General features: G+C 42.3%; 7 protein-coding genes across 7 annotated transcripts; 5 read left to right on the plus strand and 2 right to left on the minus strand.

Annotated features, from left to right (window-relative positions):
- Positions 1 to 173: 173 nt before the first annotated feature.
- Positions 174 to 2,427, plus strand: EAF01_011918 (uncharacterized protein; the record flags this gene model as incomplete). Its single annotated transcript, XM_038920176.1, has 2 exons — positions 174 to 962; positions 1,063 to 2,427. The coding sequence occupies 2 exons, from the start codon at positions 174 to 176 to the stop codon at positions 2,425 to 2,427; spliced, it is 2,154 nt and encodes a 717-aa protein (XP_038764318.1).
- Positions 2,428 to 3,962: 1,535 nt separating this feature from the next.
- Positions 3,963 to 6,773, minus strand: EAF01_011919 (uncharacterized protein; the record flags this gene model as incomplete). Its single annotated transcript, XM_038920177.1, has 1 exon — positions 3,963 to 6,773. One exon carries the CDS (start codon positions 6,771 to 6,773, stop codon positions 3,963 to 3,965), a length of 2,811 nt encoding a protein of 936 aa, XP_038764319.1.
- A 2,330-nt stretch (positions 6,774 to 9,103) lies between these two features.
- On the minus strand, positions 9,104 to 10,668 carry EAF01_011920 (uncharacterized protein). The gene is made up of 3 exons (XM_038920178.1): positions 10,454 to 10,668; positions 10,142 to 10,365; positions 9,104 to 10,068 (listed from the first exon to the last, which is right to left on the minus strand). Exons 1-3 carry the CDS (start codon positions 10,506 to 10,508, stop codon positions 9,292 to 9,294), a joined length of 1,056 nt encoding a protein of 351 aa, XP_038764320.1. The 5' UTR covers positions 10,509 to 10,668; the 3' UTR covers positions 9,104 to 9,291.
- A 4,873-nt stretch (positions 10,669 to 15,541) lies between these two features.
- Positions 15,542 to 16,353, plus strand: EAF01_011921 (uncharacterized protein; the record flags this gene model as incomplete). The annotated part of the gene is made up of 4 exons (XM_038920179.1): positions 15,542 to 15,556; positions 15,932 to 15,996; positions 16,044 to 16,154; positions 16,215 to 16,353. The coding sequence occupies 4 exons, from the start codon at positions 15,542 to 15,544 to the stop codon at positions 16,351 to 16,353; spliced, it is 330 nt and encodes a 109-aa protein (XP_038764321.1).
- Positions 16,354 to 16,775: 422 nt separating this feature from the next.
- EAF01_011922 (uncharacterized protein) lies at positions 16,776 to 17,228 on the plus strand (the record flags this gene model as incomplete). Its single annotated transcript, XM_038920180.1, has 4 exons — positions 16,776 to 16,826; positions 16,876 to 17,005; positions 17,085 to 17,117; positions 17,179 to 17,228. The coding sequence occupies 4 exons, from the start codon at positions 16,776 to 16,778 to the stop codon at positions 17,226 to 17,228; spliced, it is 264 nt and encodes an 87-aa protein (XP_038764322.1).
- EAF01_011923 (uncharacterized protein) lies at positions 17,218 to 17,916 on the plus strand (the record flags this gene model as incomplete). The annotated part of the gene is made up of 3 exons (XM_038920181.1): positions 17,218 to 17,427; positions 17,488 to 17,512; positions 17,762 to 17,916. The coding sequence occupies 3 exons, from the start codon at positions 17,218 to 17,220 to the stop codon at positions 17,914 to 17,916; spliced, it is 390 nt and encodes a 129-aa protein (XP_038764323.1).
- A 160-nt stretch (positions 17,917 to 18,076) lies between these two features.
- Positions 18,077 to 20,060, plus strand: EAF01_011924 (uncharacterized protein; the record flags this gene model as incomplete). Its single annotated transcript, XM_038920182.1, has 2 exons — positions 18,077 to 19,103; positions 19,198 to 20,060. The coding sequence occupies 2 exons, from the start codon at positions 18,077 to 18,079 to the stop codon at positions 19,518 to 19,520; spliced, it is 1,350 nt and encodes a 449-aa protein (XP_038764324.1). The 3' UTR covers positions 19,521 to 20,060.
- Between the last annotated feature and the right edge of the window lie 163 nt (positions 20,061 to 20,223).

Raw genomic sequence — 20,223 nt, forward strand, 5'->3', positions numbered from 1 at the left:
CAGTACTTACCCAAAGAAGTGGTTTCACAAGGGAGGGGCATTTACTCGTACTTCGTATAATTTGGAGCTTTCCCCTCATCTTCATCTTGACCATCAACTTGATCGTCATCTTGATCTTCCTATTCATGATTTCGTTTCCATCAAGCTTCAACTACATTTGATACTTCATCATCATGTCAAATTCATTTGACCAATCCTTCGAAAGAAGAGGCACTGATCCAAGTGTTCCTCATGCTACAACTGCCGCAAATGATTCCCTTGAGGATCAAACACTTCTCTTACTTGCCCGTTTGACAGAAGGTGGACAAGAAGATGAGGAAACGTGCAAGGAATTGAACACTCTCACCAAAATTCTCAGTGATGATTCCAGCGAAGAAACGAGATCCAAGGAGCCACACAAAGCTCTTTTCCAATTGATCGATCAAGATATTCTAGAAACCATCCTGGGTTATCTTGACATGAGACAGTCTCCTTCGGTCCGAGGTCATGCGACTTTGACCACTTCTGCGTACCTTAAAGCTTCGGAACAACAAGGAGTTGATTATCTTTCTCATTTCTTTTACGATCGAGTAGGCAAAGGCACATATGACGATTTGATTCTAGCCTTCTCCGTTGCAGCATCGATATTTCCCGTGGTTCCAGATGTCATTTCTTCATTTTTCCTAAGTGAGGGTTTCATTCCTAGTCTGGGTACCTTGATGAAGAGGAAATGGAAAAGTCGAAAGGTTGAACAGGCTGCTCTAGAGTTGCTCAGTGCTGCTTGTATGAACACCCCTTGCCGAGAAGCCATCCAAAAGCATTGTACAAAATGGCTCGAAGAGATCGTCAATAATACTCCACTCAAAATTTCTGAGATCCCTACATCGCCTATCGATAGCAATGCAGAAGATGGCTCTATACAACAGCGAATACATTCCGAGCAGGTTAGAAATCTCGCCACTGTTGTCTTGGCCAAGATTCAGGTATGCTTCTTACAATTTTACCTGCATTATCAATGACACACTTTCATATTTAACAAATTCCCTCTTCAATCAATTGTTCTGACTGACCGCAGAAGTGAAGGCTATTTCTTCAGCACCCACTGCTGATTCCGGGGAAGGAGATACTCCTGGAAGTACAACTATTGAAGATCTTTCAGACATGTTTAAAAACATGCTTTCTACAGATACATCTCAGCAAAGCTCGATTGAAGGTCTCGCTTATGCTTCGCTGCAATCAAAAGTTAAGGAGAAGTTGGCTTCAGACAAAAAGTTTTTGGTCAATCTTGTCAAAACCATGAAGGATGCCCCGCCCAAATCACCGGCAACTTATGGAGCTCTCACTATTTTTGCTAATCTTACAACATACCAACCTCCCTTGACAGAAGAACAAAAAAAGCTAGGCCAATTGAAGGCTTATGCTAACGCATCAAAATCTGCCCTTAAACCAGATCCTCTCAACGACGATGATCACGTTACTAAGAGATGTCAAAACATATTCGATGCCGGTGTTATACCTGTTCTTGTCACCCATAGTCAACATGGATCAATAGCATCTCTCACACTTGTCACATCCATCATTTTCTCACTTTCCAAGATAACTAAGATTCGAGGGAAAATGGCCCAACAAGGTGCGATTAAGCTCCTATTACACGCGGATTCTATATTTCCCTCAGATAATATACCAGCTCGAAGAACAACAGCTCATGCCCTTGCCCGTATCCTCATATCAACCAATCCACAACATGTATTTGGCGGTACCAATCCTCTATCACTTGTCTCAGCTATTAAACCTCTTCTTCTTCTCCTAGAGGATGACCCAAAAGCTGAGCACCGCGATCTCCTACCTGTGTTCGAGTCTCTCCTGGCCTTAACAAATCTCGCTTCTACAGATGATTCAGCGCGTAACCCTATCATTCGACTGGCTTGGCCCCAAATTGAAGAATTGCTTCTTTCCAATAATACCATGGTAACTCGTGCAACAGTAGAGCTTATCTGTAACCTCATGCAATCACCAGAAGGCGTTGCGAAATTCGCAGATGGCAGCAAGCAAGCTTCACAACGTACACATATCCTCTTGGCCTTAACGGATGCCGATGACTTCGCGACCCGAAGAGCAGCAGGTGGCGCGTTAGCAAGTCTTACGGAATGGGACACTGCCGTAACAGCTATCTTGGACAGGGAAAGAGGAGTCAATCTTCTATTAGCTCTGTGCACGGAAGAAGAAGAGGAAATTAGACATAGAGGTGCAGTTTGCATTCTCAATATACTGACGGCACCTAATAAAGTTGGGGAAAAGGGAAAGGAAATGGTGAAGGAAAATGCGGGATTGGAATGTCTGAAAGAGTGTTTGAAGAAGTCGAGGGGTCAGCAGGTTTTAGAAATTACCGTGGAAGCGTTGAAGAAACTCATGGGTGATGGGGAAGAGGCGAAGCTACTGGAGGGTTAAGTACTTAGATAATTGCGGGTAGTATTGTGCAATAGCAGAATATCAAATAGACTCTCAACATCCATCTACCTGGGATAGATTGCACTCGTGACTAGTTATTTGTGAAATTCCTGAGGATGTTCTACATCGTAGATACTTGCAACATTACACATTTATATTCATAACACCCGGGTCTCTTGAGTCTTAATCATTCTCGAGATTCATTCCATTCCTAAACTTACAAATTTCCATCGCACATAGAGAAGTTGTATGCTGAATTCAGTCTCAATCTCAACTGATATACCAACATGGTTCCATCTCTACGTAGTGGATACTAGATCCGCATAACGTTAAAAAATATCAACAAGTCGTTGTGATTATTCTTCTTCAAATTGACAACAAAGATTCCCCAATCACGTTATCTTCTTATCTGATATCTACTCCGAGGATGTCCCGATTAACCCCACACCTTCTACCAATCACATCGCTGGATATATCTTACCCTATATTAAATTAAAAATCTCGTCTTACCCCCGACTGTAATGGTCATAAGGTTAAGGCGAGTTCACGTTCCCTCATCCGTCTTTCCAAATTCTTCAGTCTAACGATTGGAGGCCACCAATAGTGCCCAGTCCGAACACCACGGTGACAATCCACTCGTGTGGGAAACTCACGATGCTGTGCTTGTCCTAAGCAATGAAGATGATTTCTTGAGGGAGGTTTCACTCTGCAGAGAGCTCTTCACCGTGGGGTGGCGGTGCAGGATTACATTCGTTGTGTGGTTTGGATGGTGGATGAGGCTTGAGTTTCAACTTTTGCCTTTTTTTATTGTTCGTGCTGGTTTTGGGAATTTTTAGGGGAGTGGTAATTGAATGTACAGATAGATGTTCACAATGAATTATTTAATGTGTGTCGTTTTGGGAACTTTCGAAGCTATCGCGAGATTGGCCCACTTTTGTTATGTTTTGCCCCATGCAAAGTTTCTTCATTAAGTTATACTCTAGAATTTGCAATTTATGACGATAGTCAACTGAATTCTTACACCCACTGCCCTTGATGATGGTTATTATTCAATCTTTTATCCGCAAGCTAGATTTTGCCCTTTCCTTGCTAGGTAAGTCGCAATCATTATATTGATTCTCGACGAGCAATTAATGGGGGATGAACGTATACAGTAAACTTCCCAGAGTGCCCCCTCTACGCTGTGGCTTCAATTTTACTCCGTAGAAGAAATCACAGTTGGAATATCTCTAACCCTTTCAACTTGTTTATATCCTACTGTCATTGAATTCTTTTTCTCAATGAAATAGCTCGAGTTCACTTACACCATGTCAAACAAAGCATTTAAGAGACATGCATAGTGATCAGCATAATCTTGATTTGCAAAATAGAAAATGAGAAAGGACATTCTAGCCAATTTGAACCACGCTCGTTCTACCGGCAAATTTCCAAGTCCTCATGATAAACGCCCTTTTAATATTGATACTCCGGCAATACAAAAACTCCCTACTCAGCTCCCCGTCCTATCCCATCCCGTGTGCCATCTTCTTCTTGACTCATAATTCATCATCATCATCATCCGTCTCCGGAAAATATCCTTTACAAGATGTCTCCATTTCCATTGATCGCACGATGGTTTTCGGAGCAACATCTGTTGGTGGCGGTGGCGGTCCCATAATCTCCCGATCTATCAGACTATCTTGTTCGCGCATCATTTGGCTTCGGGACATGAGTTGTGATGAACGAATTAGAGAGTAAGGGGCGGGTGTTGAAGAGGGGTGGTATGATTCTTGTTCACCCTCGTCTTTTATTGGGTCGTTATCTGGAATGTGATTGACTTCATTTTCTTCATTTCCTGTGTGGTGATCGTTATCCTTTTCATTATTTACATCACTTTCATCTTCATTCTCACCCTCGATCTGACTCTCAATCTCGATAACTGCACTCTCCCTCCTCGCCGCCTTAACAGGCAAACTATCCTCTTCCAGTTCATCCTCATCATCACTCTGACATTCAATCTCAATAGCCATTCTCTCCCCTCTTCTTGACACAACAGGTGTCAAACTCTGCACCGGACTACTTCCACGCGAGGAAGAAGGAATAGATTTTGCCGGCGACTCCGGAATCATCTCTGGAATAGGAGTTTCCTTTCGTTCATGTCGTAGACGACGTGGAGTAACAGGTGTTTGAGTTTGTGTATAATCAACCGTCGAAGCTTGTGATGGCCTTACAAATCGACGTTGTGAAGATGGTACATGAATTACAGGAGTTTGAGTTGCGATTGGAGGCGAAGAAGGGGGCGACGAAGGGGGTGAGGCAGAGGGTGCTTGTATATGTGAGAATTGTTGAATGTTATTCGTGATCTGATCTAGTACCTCTTGAGATTCAGTGCTCGTACTTGATTTTCTGTGCAGTGTGGATGCGGGTGGTATATTTTCGACAGCCGAGGAAGATTGTGTGAAAAGAGGCGGTAATAAATTCGCAATCAATTCCCCTAACACTGCTGGTGGTACCTTGTTATATTTCTGTGGGGCAGCTTTGAACCATTGTCGACTCTTCAATTCTTCCAAGGTCATGGGATTTGCGAGCGCATATAGTTCTAGGATTTCATACGCAAACTTAGAACGTTTTTCACCCTTGTTAAACTCGCTGTTACCAAGTCCATCAAGTTTCGTTATATCCCCGGGTGCTTTGGGCGGACCAATGACGGCCATATGAGTAAGAGTCGATCGGGGTCTGGTTTGATAAATCCAAATACGGGATACAGTAGCTGGAAAACCATAAGATCGAAACTCGTGGTTCTTCTCACGGGATATTATGGTTTCCACAGTGGTAGGATATATAGAGATGAATACATCAGAAGAATCTGATCGTGGTGCCATAGCATCCAGATGTTGTGTGGAGAGGCGTTGGCTTTCAGGATATTGACTTTTACCAAACTGGGTCTGCTTTTGGGTATATTGAGTTCCAGTGCGGCGAGTTTGAGTCTGGGTATGCTGCGTAGTGGCATATTGGGTTTTTGGTAACTGGCTACTGCCATAAGATACAGTTCCGGCCGCGTCGTCACTTAATGGAGTGCTCTCCACGATATCACTTAGACTTGACGATGGCATGATCCGCTCAGCTTGGAATTGTGTCTCCGCTCCTATATCCCCGTAAAACGTTTCTGGAAGTTCCAACTCCTGCTCAACGTCTCCTTCTGTTTGTCTGATAGTATCATCCGCTGAGCGATCCTCGTCTTGTTCTGGCGTCTCAGCTGTGTTCTCAATTGAGCCTCGTACATTGGTGAGATCTTCATAGCCAGGAATAATCCCCGGTGGGGTATCTGCCACAACCTGCGATTCCTCATCTTCTTCGTCCTCCGCATCCGAATCCAGAATTTCGAATTTCATTTTCCTGGGGGCGGGGGTCCCCAACCGGCGGATAGGCGATGGCGAGAAGTCACGCGAAGTGGCATGCTCCTCTTTTAAGGGAGTATCCTCTGCAAGAGATTCCTGACTAGAATCTGGTATGGCAAAGCGTACCGTTTTGGCCGGACTCGAATGCTTCGAGGGGGTTAGAAGAACTTGACTTTCATCTGTCCCGGTCTCATAAGTATCCTCAATCTTCAATTTTGGTATCCTTTCGGCACTGGTGAATGTACTTGATCGTAGGGAAAAGGGGACTATAACATTTGTAGATTGCTCCTTGAGTGGCGACCTTTTCCGTGCGGAACCTCTAAATTGACTTGACATTGGTGTAGCCGGTGATTGTGATGATGGAATCTCAAGAATCTTTCTATGTCTTGGTGTTTGTGGTGGAGGCATTAATTGAGCTGGATCAGAAGTAGCAGGGTTGGAAAACTTTCGCGGACTTCGTCGAAGTGGTTGAAATGCTGGAGAGCTGGATACTGGGATATCATAGATTGATGGATCGTCTTCTGGCTCTTCTGGTTTTCGTGCTCCGGAAAGTGGCCAATAATCAAGTTGGGTAATTGTCTGCGTCGAGAAACTAGGTGTCCTTCCTTCCTCTCCTAGAGTCTTCCGTCTGTTCTTTGACACTTTTTTCTTCTTTGCCTTCGTTTCATCGCCCATAGTCCTCCGTCGTTTCGTTCTCCGTTTTGAATCTTCTTCAACATAATCTCCTTCACTATCCTCAATGTCATCTTCCATCTGCTTTTCCAGTTCTTCTCTTTCATGCAATTTTACCCAATCCATCTGCGTAAGTGTGTCCTGATCCTCGAGTTTGAGCTTAGATTTCTTGCCATAGTTCCTAGTTATACGCTTTTTCTTTTCTGGAAATGTGGTTTGACGCAATGGTTCGACTGCTTTGTATGTTCGATTTGCAGGCGCACTACCTTTTGGTCTGGGCTTCTGCTTTGGAGGCATATTTCTTCAGGGTGGTAATCGTCGTTGTCTGGATTGTGAGATTGTGATGTATTATATTATATTGCATAGCTAGGCCATGGTTGCCTCAACGCGTCACCTCGCGCTCGCGTTCCTCATCTCTTATCTGTTATCGGACGCGACATTTTTCACGTGACCATTGAGTAATTGCAAAAAACTTGGCTGACTAAGCACGCCTTTATGAGCGTCCATTGATGTTATTACTCTTCAGTTTCCCCACGTCAAGATCATTAATTATTGAGCCTCATCGTTCTCGTTACAATATCATATTGACAAGATGGCGACAAGATTGATCGAAAGATTTATACCCGTGATATGTCGGACGTATGTAAGGTAAACCTATTAAACGCGAGCTTGGGAATGACTAGGACTCATCCAATACCGATTTGTTCGGGTAATCGTCAACAGTGACGTTCAGTGACATTCAGAGATTATGGTGGCTCTCATGTGGTGCAGCTGCCAGCGCATATAAGGTTACATTCGCAACGACATGGTATGCAGAAGTTGTCGTGGACCTTGATCTTTCCCATAGTGCAACGGAGACGTCTCACTGACTACAATGTATCACCAATCGAGACCCATTGCTATCGATGTCACTTCGTCGTAGCGATCATCAGAATTTATCCGAGCGAGGAAATAGTTCTAGACATCCTTTCCTTTTCTTCTACAGATTGAAATGCGTGTTCGGCTACAGTATTTGACGAATTACCTTTCTCAAGTGCGGAAGGTCAGCTTCCTTGTTTCTTTCCTGCGAGTATCATATTATCCAAGAGGCTTTTGCTGTCTTAAGAACGGAGTCTTGTACCAATTAGTTCTTTCCGATTCTCGCTTGTGTGATACTATGGTTGGCGATCTCACGAACCCTTGATATGATATATCATTCCCCATCGGTCACCCCGCTTTGACCACAACCCCCAAGACTACTCTACATTCATCACTCTATCTTTACGCCTTGTGCATTCTTTCATGATATGCATCTACGCCTGGATGATCACCTTTGTCACAGTTTGACACGCATGACCTGCTTCTCCTAGGCCAATGCTAGATAATATGAGGGTGCACCGGGCCTAGGCATTTGCGTCACTGACATTTTTATCTAGATGAGATGTGCGATAATCGTAACACTTCTCCCTTTACCAGTCCATATATTCTTGTCCCCTCAGTAGCCGAGATATATGACTCATCTAAGAACGTGCTACGACTCAATCGTCGGCTCTATATTTCTTCTGCATGCTGAAGCAGAATCCGCAATATGCTTTCCCGATACATCTGCCCTGGCATTCCATGAGCTCATACACAGGGCTGTATCATTCGAACAAAGGTTATATGAGCAGTAGGTGTCGGCGTTTGTATTACCTGTGCTGGTTCGAATGAGACATGCAACAAAACCCAAATCTTCCCAAGAAATCTGCACATCATGACTCTCATCTCGATTGATGCTGCATGACACGCTTGTCTGTACCAATCCTAGATGTGTATTTATGGACCTCATGCTCAACAAACCCGTGTTACATGTGTTGTTTCGACTGAGATGTGCAACAAAACATGCAGCAAACGACGATATCCCCCTGGCTGGCCAAGGGCTAGTGATGGGGGCATGCAGTGAGACGCATACATACTTCCAGGATAATAATAGTGGATCTCAGTACCGCATGCTATGTTCGAAAGTTGTGTTGCTTGCAGTCAATTCTTAAGAATGTTCATCAGAAGATAATTTTTTATATACCAGGCCCAAGAGGCGCTAAGGTCTGCGTACCTCGGCTGTTTCCCGAACCAATGCTAGCTGTATACGGTGAGCACACGGTGTATTGTATCACCTGTGGTTCTGGAACTCAGATGTGCAACAAAACATGCTAAGATATTACACAACTCGGGGCATAGAGGATGGCGTGCGGTCAGTATGTAGCACTGGTGGTGCAAAGAGACACTAGGCTGTTAGTATACGTGTCACTGAGATGATCCGAATTTCAGAGACCTGTCCTGTGCCACATCTGGTAGACTGAGAAGTGCAACAAAAAACGAGTCACCTTTTCATCTCGTGGCTGCATCAGTCCTACCAGTGCTGGTAGGACCAAGACATGCAACAAGAGAGGAATTCTACTTACCCGAGTCCATGGATATGGGAAGGATGATTTTCGACACATGTGGCTGTGTGCAAAGGCAATTATGATCCTTATTGATCAAATTAGGGTATGGTATATCCAAAATGCTACGTTCATGCTGGCCAGATTGTCAGTATCTTTGCATCTAGTGATCAGAGCACTTCTGTTCCCATTATCATAAATTTATATGTCACCATAGGACTGCAGTCTCACAAACTTTCATCGTAGAGCTTAAACATTGAATTTCTTGTTTCTCATTACTACTATGCACGCTCAAACACCATACAGGTAGTTTAATCTATAAATTAAGATCCTGCAAATCCACTCCCAAAAGCCTATTGATCCTTAGCTTCACGCCGTTAACCATTCCTTTCCATTTCAAATGACAATCAACCCAATCACTTGCTGGTATCAACCACATATCGTCCAGCAATCTTGCCCTCGTGCATCAAGTCATAGACTTTCTGCAACTCGCTCAAACCGCATGTCTTATATGGAGCCTTAATAAGACCACGTCTGAAGAACTCAATAGCCTCAGCAGAATCTTGTCGGTTGCCAACGTACGATCCCTTAATAGTAATCATTTTGACAACTGACTCGAAAACAGGCGCACGAAGATAAGCACCAGCTGGGAGACCGATAGCAACGACAGTACCGCGAGGTCGAACATACTCCGCAGCTTGCTGGAATGGCTTCTCATTGACCGCAACCAAAATAACAGCATGAGGTCCCAATCCATCGCGTGTGCAAGCCTTTACATCATTGACCAGATTGCTACTTGACATAAAGTCAACATAATGCTGCGCTCCCAACTCTTGTGTCATCTTTTTCTTCTCGTTACCTCCGTCAATTGCAATGATATCTAATCCCATAGCTCTAGCATACTGACAAGCAAGGGAGCCTAAGCCGCCTCCAGCACCAACTATCGCTACGGTTTGACCTGGGCGAACTCCGGATTCTTTAAGGCCTTTGTAAACGGTTATACCAGCGCAAAGAACGGGAGCGATAGCTTCGAGATCGCATTCTTTTGGAATACGCGCGACGTGTGCGGCCTTTGCGATGCAGTATTGTTGAAACGTTCCATCGACTGTGTATCCTGAGAGAAGCGCTTTGGCGCAGAGGGGTTCGTCGGATTGGTGACAGAAATCACAGGCGAGGCAACTTCCATTTAACCACTACACTTCAATTAACACTTGCCTTCCAATTTCCCAGTTTTTCCATGGGAACGGAAGGATAGAGACAACTTACCTTGACACCAGCATAATCACCAACCTTCACATCTTCAACAAGACTACCAACGGCAACGACAACACCAGCTCCCTCATGTCCTCCTACAAGTGGAAGCTTCGTGTCTATTGGCCAGTCACCATTTACAGCGTGTAAATCAGTGTGACATACACCCGAGAATTTGATGTTTACGAGGACTTCATCAGGACCGGGCTTTTGGACGGGGATTTTCTTGTAGACGACGGCTAGAGTTTTAGGTTAGTTTTGAGGTCAAAAATGAGAAACGCGGAGGAGGGGGATGAGATAGCAATCAGGAAGGAAGGGATAACATACGTTTGCCAGTTTCTTCAACTACTTGTGCCCATTGTTCCTTGGGAAGATTCTCCATGTTGATATTTGGGATGATGTAGATGTTTTTACTGAGATTGTTGAGATTGTTCTGGGGAAAATATGTAGGTACAATTGTTGATTAATATATTAATCGTATGTTAATAATTGAATACTAAATAAAGAATACGTTTTAGACACTTGGGAATCAATGAATATATAGAAATCCAAACGATCATACGATGGTAGTTATCCAAGCTCTAGCCCCTCCAACAAAGGTAACCCCACCTGGGCACTCCTATGAAGGTGTAATGTCTCAAATACAGTCGCGCATTTAAAAGCCTGCGCCTCTTTGTTCGTTTAGCTGATGCTATTGGATCATTCTCAAATTGAGTTTACAGCTCGGATTCATGGAAGGCACTAACCAGAGTACCTATGTGTAATTCACCTGCGAAGTGGGTAGATCATCGAGGTACCTCTTATTGTTGGACACGGCGACACCCTAGAGGCCGGGATTCACGGCGGCGGACGTGTGGAAAGACACCGGTGAGGAGCTAATAAGGACTATCGTTATCCACATGACAGACGCATTGTGCATTGGCAGCCATTGCTCCTCTTCCCGCTGGAGAGGGGAAATATACAAGAATTTGCTCGGAAGGTTCAGAAATGGCGTGGTTTCGCCGTTCAATTTACTTTGTGGATAAGCCACTATGTCATTTATCATAGAAACCCTTGCCAAACGTCTTGTACAAGAGCTACCAATACCACGATTTTGGAATATGCTATGGAAGCTTTCCGTTCTCGGTCAGAACAAGGTTTGTGGTCGTCTCCGCATGAATGCGGGGAAAGATGTTTTGACAATCCACCACGTATTCTCTACAACAATATGCATAACTAGTTTCCCCAATTTTTTTCAAGTTGGACCCCCTACTTTCTGGCCACCCCTCTTTTAGGCCACTCATTTACACTAAAAATCGCTTTTTTAGCTTATTAATAACCTTTTTATTTATGAATATAATTTATTAAAAGTTTATGTTTATATAATTCAGATCATTTTAAGCTTACTCTGAGAATTTCAGATTTTTAGGATTTTCTGAGTGGAAATCTAAAGCTTCAAAATATCGATTTTTTAATTTGTATAGGAATTACATACAAATTTTACTTTTTTAAAAAAATCTTTAATAACTTTTCAATCAAAATGACTAAAAATAAACTAAAAGTTTTTATTATTTATAATATAGGAGATTTAAAAGAATTAGAAAAAATTTAATTAATAAGTATTTATAGGAATACTTTCGAAATTATAGGGATTCTTTTCCTTACTTAAATTATATCTCTATTACTATTTATTTTTCTTTATTTTTCTTTATTTTTTATATAGATTCAAGCTCAGAATTTTTAAAAAAAGTAATTAGTGTCTTTTCATCAAGTATAATTAAAAAGTTCTTAAAGATTTAAAACCAATTTCAAATTTATATATAATTCTTTTACAAATTAAAAGATCGATATTTTAAAGTTTCAAATCTTTACTCAAAAAAATCCTAAAAATCTAAAACTCTCAATATAAGTTTAAAATGATTTGAATTATATATATATATATATATATTTTCGATAAATTATATTATAATTTGATATATATATTAATAAGCTGAATAAGTACTTTTTAGTATAAAACAGTGACTCGAAACAGGAGTGGCCAGAAAGTTGAGTACCCGACTTACTTTACATTCAGATTTCAGATTATAATAATGATTGTTCAATTTTTAATCCAATTTAAGGTAATATTTTATATAAGAGATAAAAGCATGCATATAGTAAAGTCGTACATGTAGTTGGGATATCGGATATCGGCTAAAAATAAAAGTTGGGGAAATTAGTTATGCATATCGTTGTAGCTTCCAGCTCCGCGTGTCACATCAATCAGGATGCGGGGATATGGTCACGAGTGAATGAATATCTCTAGCCCTACAAACCTAATTGTCTAGTAAACTTTACCTTTGATCCGAGAGCTACATGGTACCTTCGGTCTCCGGCAACAAGATCATTAGTGATCAGGCCGGTCGCGATAACAATCATGCTGCTATATTTTGCCTCCCGAAAGTCTCCTACTTCAACTACTGCGTATATGGGTGATTATTAGATGTGATGCGACGTTTTTTAAGTGAGCTGTTTGAAGGTGGTCTGATTTCTCGGTATTGTTTTAGGGGCTTGAGACGGTTGAAAGACGGCCCAATCTATGCTTGGTGGTTGGGCGAAGGAATGCACGATTAGTGTCCAGGACGCTGTTGGACTACCTTAGAAGTGGGGGTTTGGGGGGCTTGGGGGGCTTGGGGGGGGTTCCCACCTCTCGCAATGAAAATTGTATATCGTCATGTACCAACAATTTATTAATTGAAATAATCAACTATTCGAGCGGTTTTTTTTACATATAGCGAAGAATGCTAATCCCACACAATTTATCAACGAGGCGATACAGTGAGGTTAAATGCTAAAAGCTCGCGAAACACAATGTGGTCAAGGGGCCAGAGTGAGATGTACTCACTACCTACTTGTAGGACTAGAGGAACATCTCGTTGCAATTCATTCACAGCAACGATTTGTCCACTTTGAAATACGGCTAATTGGCGAAAAGGGATCCAAATAGATGCTTCCAATGAAAGGCAAACCCGTAATCTGTTATTTCCAAAATACAGATGCCATTCGGAGAAAAAAAATGATCGAAGTGCAGATGTACTCCCTTGGGAGCAGTCTCATACACGGTAACTATTCAAAAACGAAAGAGCCATTCAAAAATAGTTATAAATTTATACGATCTGCGTATGGGAAAACAAAATGGTTTTGCATGATAAACAACGCCAATGAGTGGCCAAACTGTCGGAGAGTTTCATTAACCTCAAGTGTGTGTTCTTGCAACGACAATTCGATTCAATCTTTTGTGACGCCGTCATGGGTTTCCCATTAATCAGCACTTTAAGAAGTGCCTTATTGATCGCTCGAGTGCTAAGGGATCGTTCACTATTCCAAGCTGTTGAATAAGTGTTTCCGGTGTCTCCTGCTTTCAGCGATGCAACATGTGGCGTGAGGTGCGATGACTGAGATTTTCAGAGCTCCCATTTTAACTTAACGAAATATTGATTTTATTCATTTCTAATCACCTGGATTTCAGCCTGGTAGAGAGTTCTATGTGATGATATTGATTTCACCTCGACCTTTCCCTGTTCGACTCACAGATTTCGTTCGTTACCTTTAATCAAACGCAATCTTACCGTAGAACAAGTGTGATATAACGAGATTTGAAGTTTTTTACAATTCCTGAAACCCATTATTAACGGTGGTATGCGGTGAAATGGGTGTAATAGATCAAAGCTAAAGTTGAGTGCCACTGATTATGCTAATTGGCGGAGTGCATCGAAATTCACACTTGATGGGAATGGCGAAAATGATATTGAGGACTCTTTGCATCAAGAAAGAAACTATGCTAAAACAAAAGCTTTGAGATTATCCAACGCCATAATGTTGAGAGCGGACTCGCTGTATGCCAATCTCTGTTGCGGTATGACTCAATCACCACATTCAAATCGTAAGTTCACTACTCCTGTTTTTCGTAATCATGGGTAAATATCCTCAAGTTGCTACCAATGTCAAATGACTCTGGTGAAGTCACAAACCCACTCAGGCTTGTGTAGTATGTCTCGAAGAACTTCAGATCATCCTCACGTCGCTGTCTTCTTTTGGTAATATAATTCTCTATGGATGGATGCAATGTCCTATCTGATGTAAAGCGATGGGCCAAGGAACTTTTGGAAGGACAGGACAGCAAGTTTTCCGTGGTTCTAGATTCAACCTAAGTTTCCCATCTTGTACAGGGATCCACTGCAGAGATGTTCTGGGTCTCGACTTTTCCGGGTTCATAACTCTATGTTTATGGAAGCTTCCATGTTGCGAAGATATTCTGGCCAAATATCAAAACCATAACTGTGTAGGGCTGGACGCATAAGTTCAACTAGCTTAGTTGTTTTCCATCGAGTCGCAGAGTCCTGTAGAGCTTCCTCGCATGCACAATTGGGCAATCAAGACAAATGGTAGTGAGGTTCTCACAGGGACAGTCACTCAACGAATGATATTCTGCAAAAAAAGACAATCGATATGCGAGGGACACAGTATTCTTGCAGGGTCGGCCTCACAAGCAGCACGTTTCTGGAACTTGAAGCCTTTTGTATGTTTCTTGCCGGAAAAAATGAGAGACTTCGCAATTGGCTGATAGCGGCTCTTTTCTCCAAGTGGAGACTCACATTTATGCAGATGCTCCAAGAAGTATCGTAGAGGTATCTGAGACATTTTATTGTTGGCAAGGCAAATCTTTTAAAGCGTATTAAAGGTCCAGAACTAGGAAATGGAGAGCAACAGTGAGTGCTTCGTCTTCTAACTAATAGTGGTAAGTGTAGAACTATACTCCTTAAAATGAACGGAGACCCACATCTCTTGATTTCCCATGAATAGCTAGCCCTATTACCCATGGCTTTGGTTATCATTGAGGTTTCACTGGATTCTTCCAGGGCATCTTAGGAAAGTGATGTATCTGGGTTCAATATTTACCTGGTTAAAGAGCTCAAGATAAAATAAAATCACCATATTCGAGACTTGAGAGCCTGTGAGTGTACAATAAAGACACATCAGCAACTTGGTATGGTTTAATAAAAGGAAACAAACACACACATACAGATGGCTCACAGGATTGGGTGTCAAAAATAGTCTAATTTATTCCAGATTCGTTTGTATCAGTGAAAGATCAATGTTTGACGAAGTGAAGACAAGAGGTCTAGCAAACTTGAATCTTCACTTAATACCAATATAGCACACAGCCGGACCAGTTCGGCCCGACTCTCATTGGCCATAAACAGTTACAAAAACTTTCCATGGGCAGAATAGCCGAGTCTTCCTCTGCCCTCTTGGATTTTTGATACACAAATCTTAATATTTTCTTTGGAGATAACTTCTCGAAACTTCCACTTGCCTTTTTTTTTTACCACAATTTAAACCCTTCAACTTCAACTTCTTTTGTTGCATCCTACCAACTCCCATTTATTCTTCAAGATGTTGATTGTTCTAGTAAGTTTATAACCTCTTACTATCTCTTCAAAGATCTCTAGGAATGTCCCATCGACTTCTATAAATTGAAAGTCTTACAAGCTGCATATCAAAAATCGACCATTCACAGTGGTGCACGATGGTATGGATCAAAGAGAACTATTCTATGAATAACAACCTTCTCAAGTGTCTACACTCTGGATTACTGTTGTTTTCTTCTCTTTGGTCCATCAATTTTCACCGAGATTGCAGATAAAATGGACCTGAGCAGTGCCGATTATTTGATTTCTCATATCGATCTGGGACAATTCCTTTCAGGAAGACTTGTGATCAAAGATCAAATCCTTATGCAACAGACAGTTGAGGGTACAATGATGCTAACGTGTCGCAACGCAGGACAACTATATCAACGCAAATAAAAATCCAAGCCTACTTCGATTACACGAAGACTTTGATTTCTCGTGAGGTGCCGAGCGAGTCAAAAAGATAACATAGTTAGTTATCCCAGGTGCGTTGCTGAAGGCTGTAGGGGTGTCGTCCCCTCACCTTCGCACCACCTTCAACAAGGGCTGCGGCCGTCGAGCATCGTACATCAGCACCATCAACAAGCTTTTCTGAGGTATGCATCGCTTCTCTCAAACTAAGTGTTCGTGATAGCTGACATGATCTACGAGAACAGTGACCAGCTCAAGGGCCGAGAACTTGGCCCATCTATTGATTGGAGCTCGCTGAACCAAGTCATTGAGCCCGCGCGGTGTTTGGATCGACAAGTCCGGCGGCAGAGTATAGGCCGCAGCAAAGCGTGCGAGAAACCATGAAACTATATGTCCGCTTATCTTCCCATTACTCAATCTACCTACCGACATGGTACTTCTGTAACAAGCTGGCTCTGAGTTATGGGCAATACTCTGAAGCGCTGTACTTTCCTGGGGATAATTGTCATTAACACGGAGAAATGCAGACATTTCTTGATATAAACCGAGATCCGCCACTGTCTGTCGTTGACACCCGAGCTCAGCAACATGCCTTGATATCAACCATACTAAGAAGAAGAGAAAGCCAAGAAAAAAAAGCTCTACCAAGAGTTGAAAACTTTCTATCGGATATCCAGTTTGACATCTGTTCACATGCGATATCTGATAGTATATTTTCAATTTTTGGTAGAGCTTTCTTTCTTGGCTTTCTCTTCTTCTTAGTATGGTTGAGATCAAATCAATTCTTGCCGTTAGTTTGTATACGAATGCTGCTAGGGGCGCCAGTTGAGGTTCTTGTCAAGGTAGCAATCCCAAGAGTGAGTCTTCTAATCAACTATAGATATCAAATCTGACTGAGCAGTAAAGTATGCTCGGATGACCAATTTATACAAGAGGGATTCTGTGGGAAAGCTTCTGTCGGCAGATCCACCCAGCTCAGCGGAGACTCCTGCCAAGGTAGCAAAGCCAAGAGCATGCTTGGCTTGTGATAGATATGGTACATAAATTCCGATTTTCATAAGACTTGTTTATTTTGGTAAAGCATATCGATGTTGGTGGCAATTAATCTGGCCAAGCTGGCTTGCGTTCGTCGGAATACTCCACTACATGTAAGTTTGGTCAAGACTATCAGACTAAATCAAACAATGAGCTTATACTAACGACTTTTAGTATCTATCCATCCAAGACTTGTCCAGAAGGAAAATTTGAATGCCTTTTAGAAAGGTGACGAAGCCCAGAGCCAAGAAGGTCGAGGCTGCTAGGATTGATCCAGAAGTCGCTAACAATGATGGTGAGGATGCTGACGCTGATAAGGAGTCAGTCCATAGGGGTGCCTACTCCCTCAATGCTAGCAAGTGGAGGACCGTCGCAAGCCAGAACATCGTCTACTTCAGCTTGTACTCACCTCCAAATTCGAGGGTACATGCTTGGATGCCGAAAACTTCGACTCTTACAATTAGATTTTATAATAGAGCATAGAACAATGACAGTAATCAGCTACTGCGTATGTGCCTCTTGATATGTGTCTGTGAGTACTCTAGATCTTCAGATACTAGATTCAAAGAATGTTTGATCAATGTGCATTTCACAATTCCTCTTCAAATTCCCACCGCCAAACACAAGACCTCTAAAGCTATGCGTGTATTCTCATATACTAATGAGAAAGTCGCATATCTCACTAAGAAAAGGAACACCGGGGGTTTCAGATATATCAGTTCTATGTGAGAAGTATCTAGAGTATCTAGTTTTGCAGCTTCAAGTCTTGGTTGCTCTTTCCAAACCAGAAGCGTCAGCGGGTTAGAGAAAGAGAACTCTAGGGCAACAAAACCGGATCAAGAAAAAGAAAATCAATTCTCTGCAATAGCAACAGAAAAATTGGTCCAAAACTTTGAGCCTGCTAGTGTCTAAAAGACAAGATAGTTGTATCTTTTTATAATAACCCATTTTGTCCGTCGTTCTTTTGGGTGGATATGTGATTACATAAGCATTGGTCGCACAAGCAACACTTCAAGACACATTCACTTCTAGTAATATAAATACGACTAGGATATTTGGGAAATCAACAACAATGCTACCGACAAATAATTCTTCCTCAAGTAGGGCCCCTAATCAATATTGGATGGTTGGAGAAGATTTGGGGCAGCGCCACTATCATCAAACCCAACCACAAATGCATGGGCAAAATCCTCAACAGCGAAATTTCCAGCAGCAGCAGCCATTCGAGCAGAACCGACAACACGTGCAAGCGTATCAAAATCAAGTACCACCGCCACCTCCTTATTTTCAAAATTACCCCTATAATCAAACTCAAGTCCCATATCACATGGGCAATGATAGCAGAACCTCTGCGCCACAACATCCAGGGTATCATCAAAATCAGAGCCCATCAGAATATCGGCCATTCACTCCAGGACCACCAAATATGGACCATTCAACTCGAATGAATTCTGAACAGCTAGCAGGAAACTTACCGTCGCATGCTGTTGCTGGAAATTTGGCCCAGGTGGTGATCAGATCCCCAACCGCACCTCGGCGGGGACGTCCACCAAAGAATCTTTCCGACCCTTCATATCAAAAATCTCAAAAGCCAACGATACCGAAAAGACGAGGCAGACCACCTAAGGATCGCACGGCAATATTTGGCAGTAATGACTCAGACTCTTTCACGGCAAAAGATCAAAAGCCCAAATCCCTTAAAAGTCAAAATCCCCAGTCAGATGACAATCCACCAAAGAAACGAGGTCGTCCACCAAAGCAGCCTTCCCCTGAAGTAGATCTTGAACTCCCGAATCCAAACTTTCTTGTTTATGACTGTGGGTGGGATAAGTGTCCTGCTAAATTGCACAACTTGGCTACGTTGAAAATGCACCTCCTTAAAGTTCATGGTAAGAGGGAGAACGAGAAGTTTCGATGCTTATGGAAAGGTTGCACCGCTGCTACAAAGCATACTGAAAGTGGATATCCTTTGGCATCAGAATCAGCAATAAGGAAACCACGGGAGTTCGAAGACGAAGATAAGTGGAAAAGGCATGTTGAGAAAAAGCACATAATCCGCTATGCTTGGCATATGGGTGACGGGCCTATGAATTCATTAGGTAAGATGCATTTCGTAATTTTTATGCAACACAAGATGACTAGCTCGGAATCCATCTAAGATTATGAACGTCAATCCTAATAACTTCCCACTAGATGGCCTCCCGGGACCCAAATCTCCAACAGCCCCGTCATATCTGTTTGATAAAAATGGCAATCAAGTCACTCCTTCAGTTGACGACCAACAGATTGAGGATGGAGACCCCAAGCTGAATAGCAAAAAGAGGTTCAAGCGAGTTATCAGCGGTCTTGATTTTGTCTTGAAGCCAGTTTATACCTCGAATTTCACGTCACCAACTAAAGCTGGGGAAGGTGAGGTCCATGATGAGAACGACGAAGTGCATAGTGAAAAGGAGGATGAAAAAGCTGAAGAAGATGGAGATGAGACTGATATGGAGGACATTGGACCAAACTTTTAGATATTTTGACGGGGAAGGGGAAACTCGAAATGAGCGCTCCTCGGTGATTGTCGGTTCAGGTAATTGCATTTATTGATTTTTATGATGACATAAATCATCTGAAACGATCGGGTTTGTTTGGTCGTTAATCATTATGGATTATTCTGGGGTGTAGATACTTATTTCACAGCGATCGAGTCACTTGCCCTGGGTATTGTGGACAATTAGCAAAATTCTTCTGATTTTCACATTCATGTTGACTCTGTTCCAGAACGACCGATTCAATACAGCTGTTGTAGACGCAGAGGGCCATTCATTTTCTCTACGAATACATATATGTTATATCTGCCACGAGACGGGAAGCGCTTAAGCTGAGTGTTTTTGTGGACCGAAGAAGCGGAATATATATGTATGGAAGGCGAAATCTGCTCAAATTGTATCAAATACTCTGACAACATCATTGATTTGGTTCTTAGTAGAAATTCTAGCCTTTGATGCTCAGTTGTGTCAATGGAGTGTGCGGACATTAGATCTTTGTCATAACTTTTTCAACACGATAAATGGAAATGAGGCGTACCAAACGAAATGTTAATCGTCTAATTGCCAAGAAACTTATTGGGACATTGAAAATTGTCACAAGCACTTAGTTGTACCTCAGGTTTGAAATGTGGTCTATTCCGACACGTAAAGTTAATCTCGACGAACTTCAATTTTCGAATCAATT

This window comes from Botrytis porri, assembly GCF_014898465.1.
Source record: "Botrytis porri strain MUCL 3234 chromosome Unknown BPOR_027, whole genome shotgun sequence".
Lineage (NCBI taxonomy): Eukaryota > Fungi > Ascomycota > Leotiomycetes > Helotiales > Sclerotiniaceae > Botrytis > Botrytis porri.

Excerpts from the sequence above, each read along its gene's own strand:
- EAF01_011920 (XM_038920178.1), bottom strand. The coding sequence starts at position 10,508 with ATGGAGAATCTTCCCAAGGAACAATGGGCACAAGTAGTTGAAGAAACT. Across the intron at positions 10,366-10,453 it reads AGTTGAAGAAACTGGCAAAC|CCGTCGTCTACAAGAAAATC; the intron begins GTATGTTATCCC and ends CTAAAACTCTAG. Across the intron at positions 10,069-10,141 it reads GTGATTATGCTGGTGTCAAG|TGGTTAAATGGAAGTTGCCT; the intron begins GTAAGTTGTCTC and ends ATTGAAGTGTAG.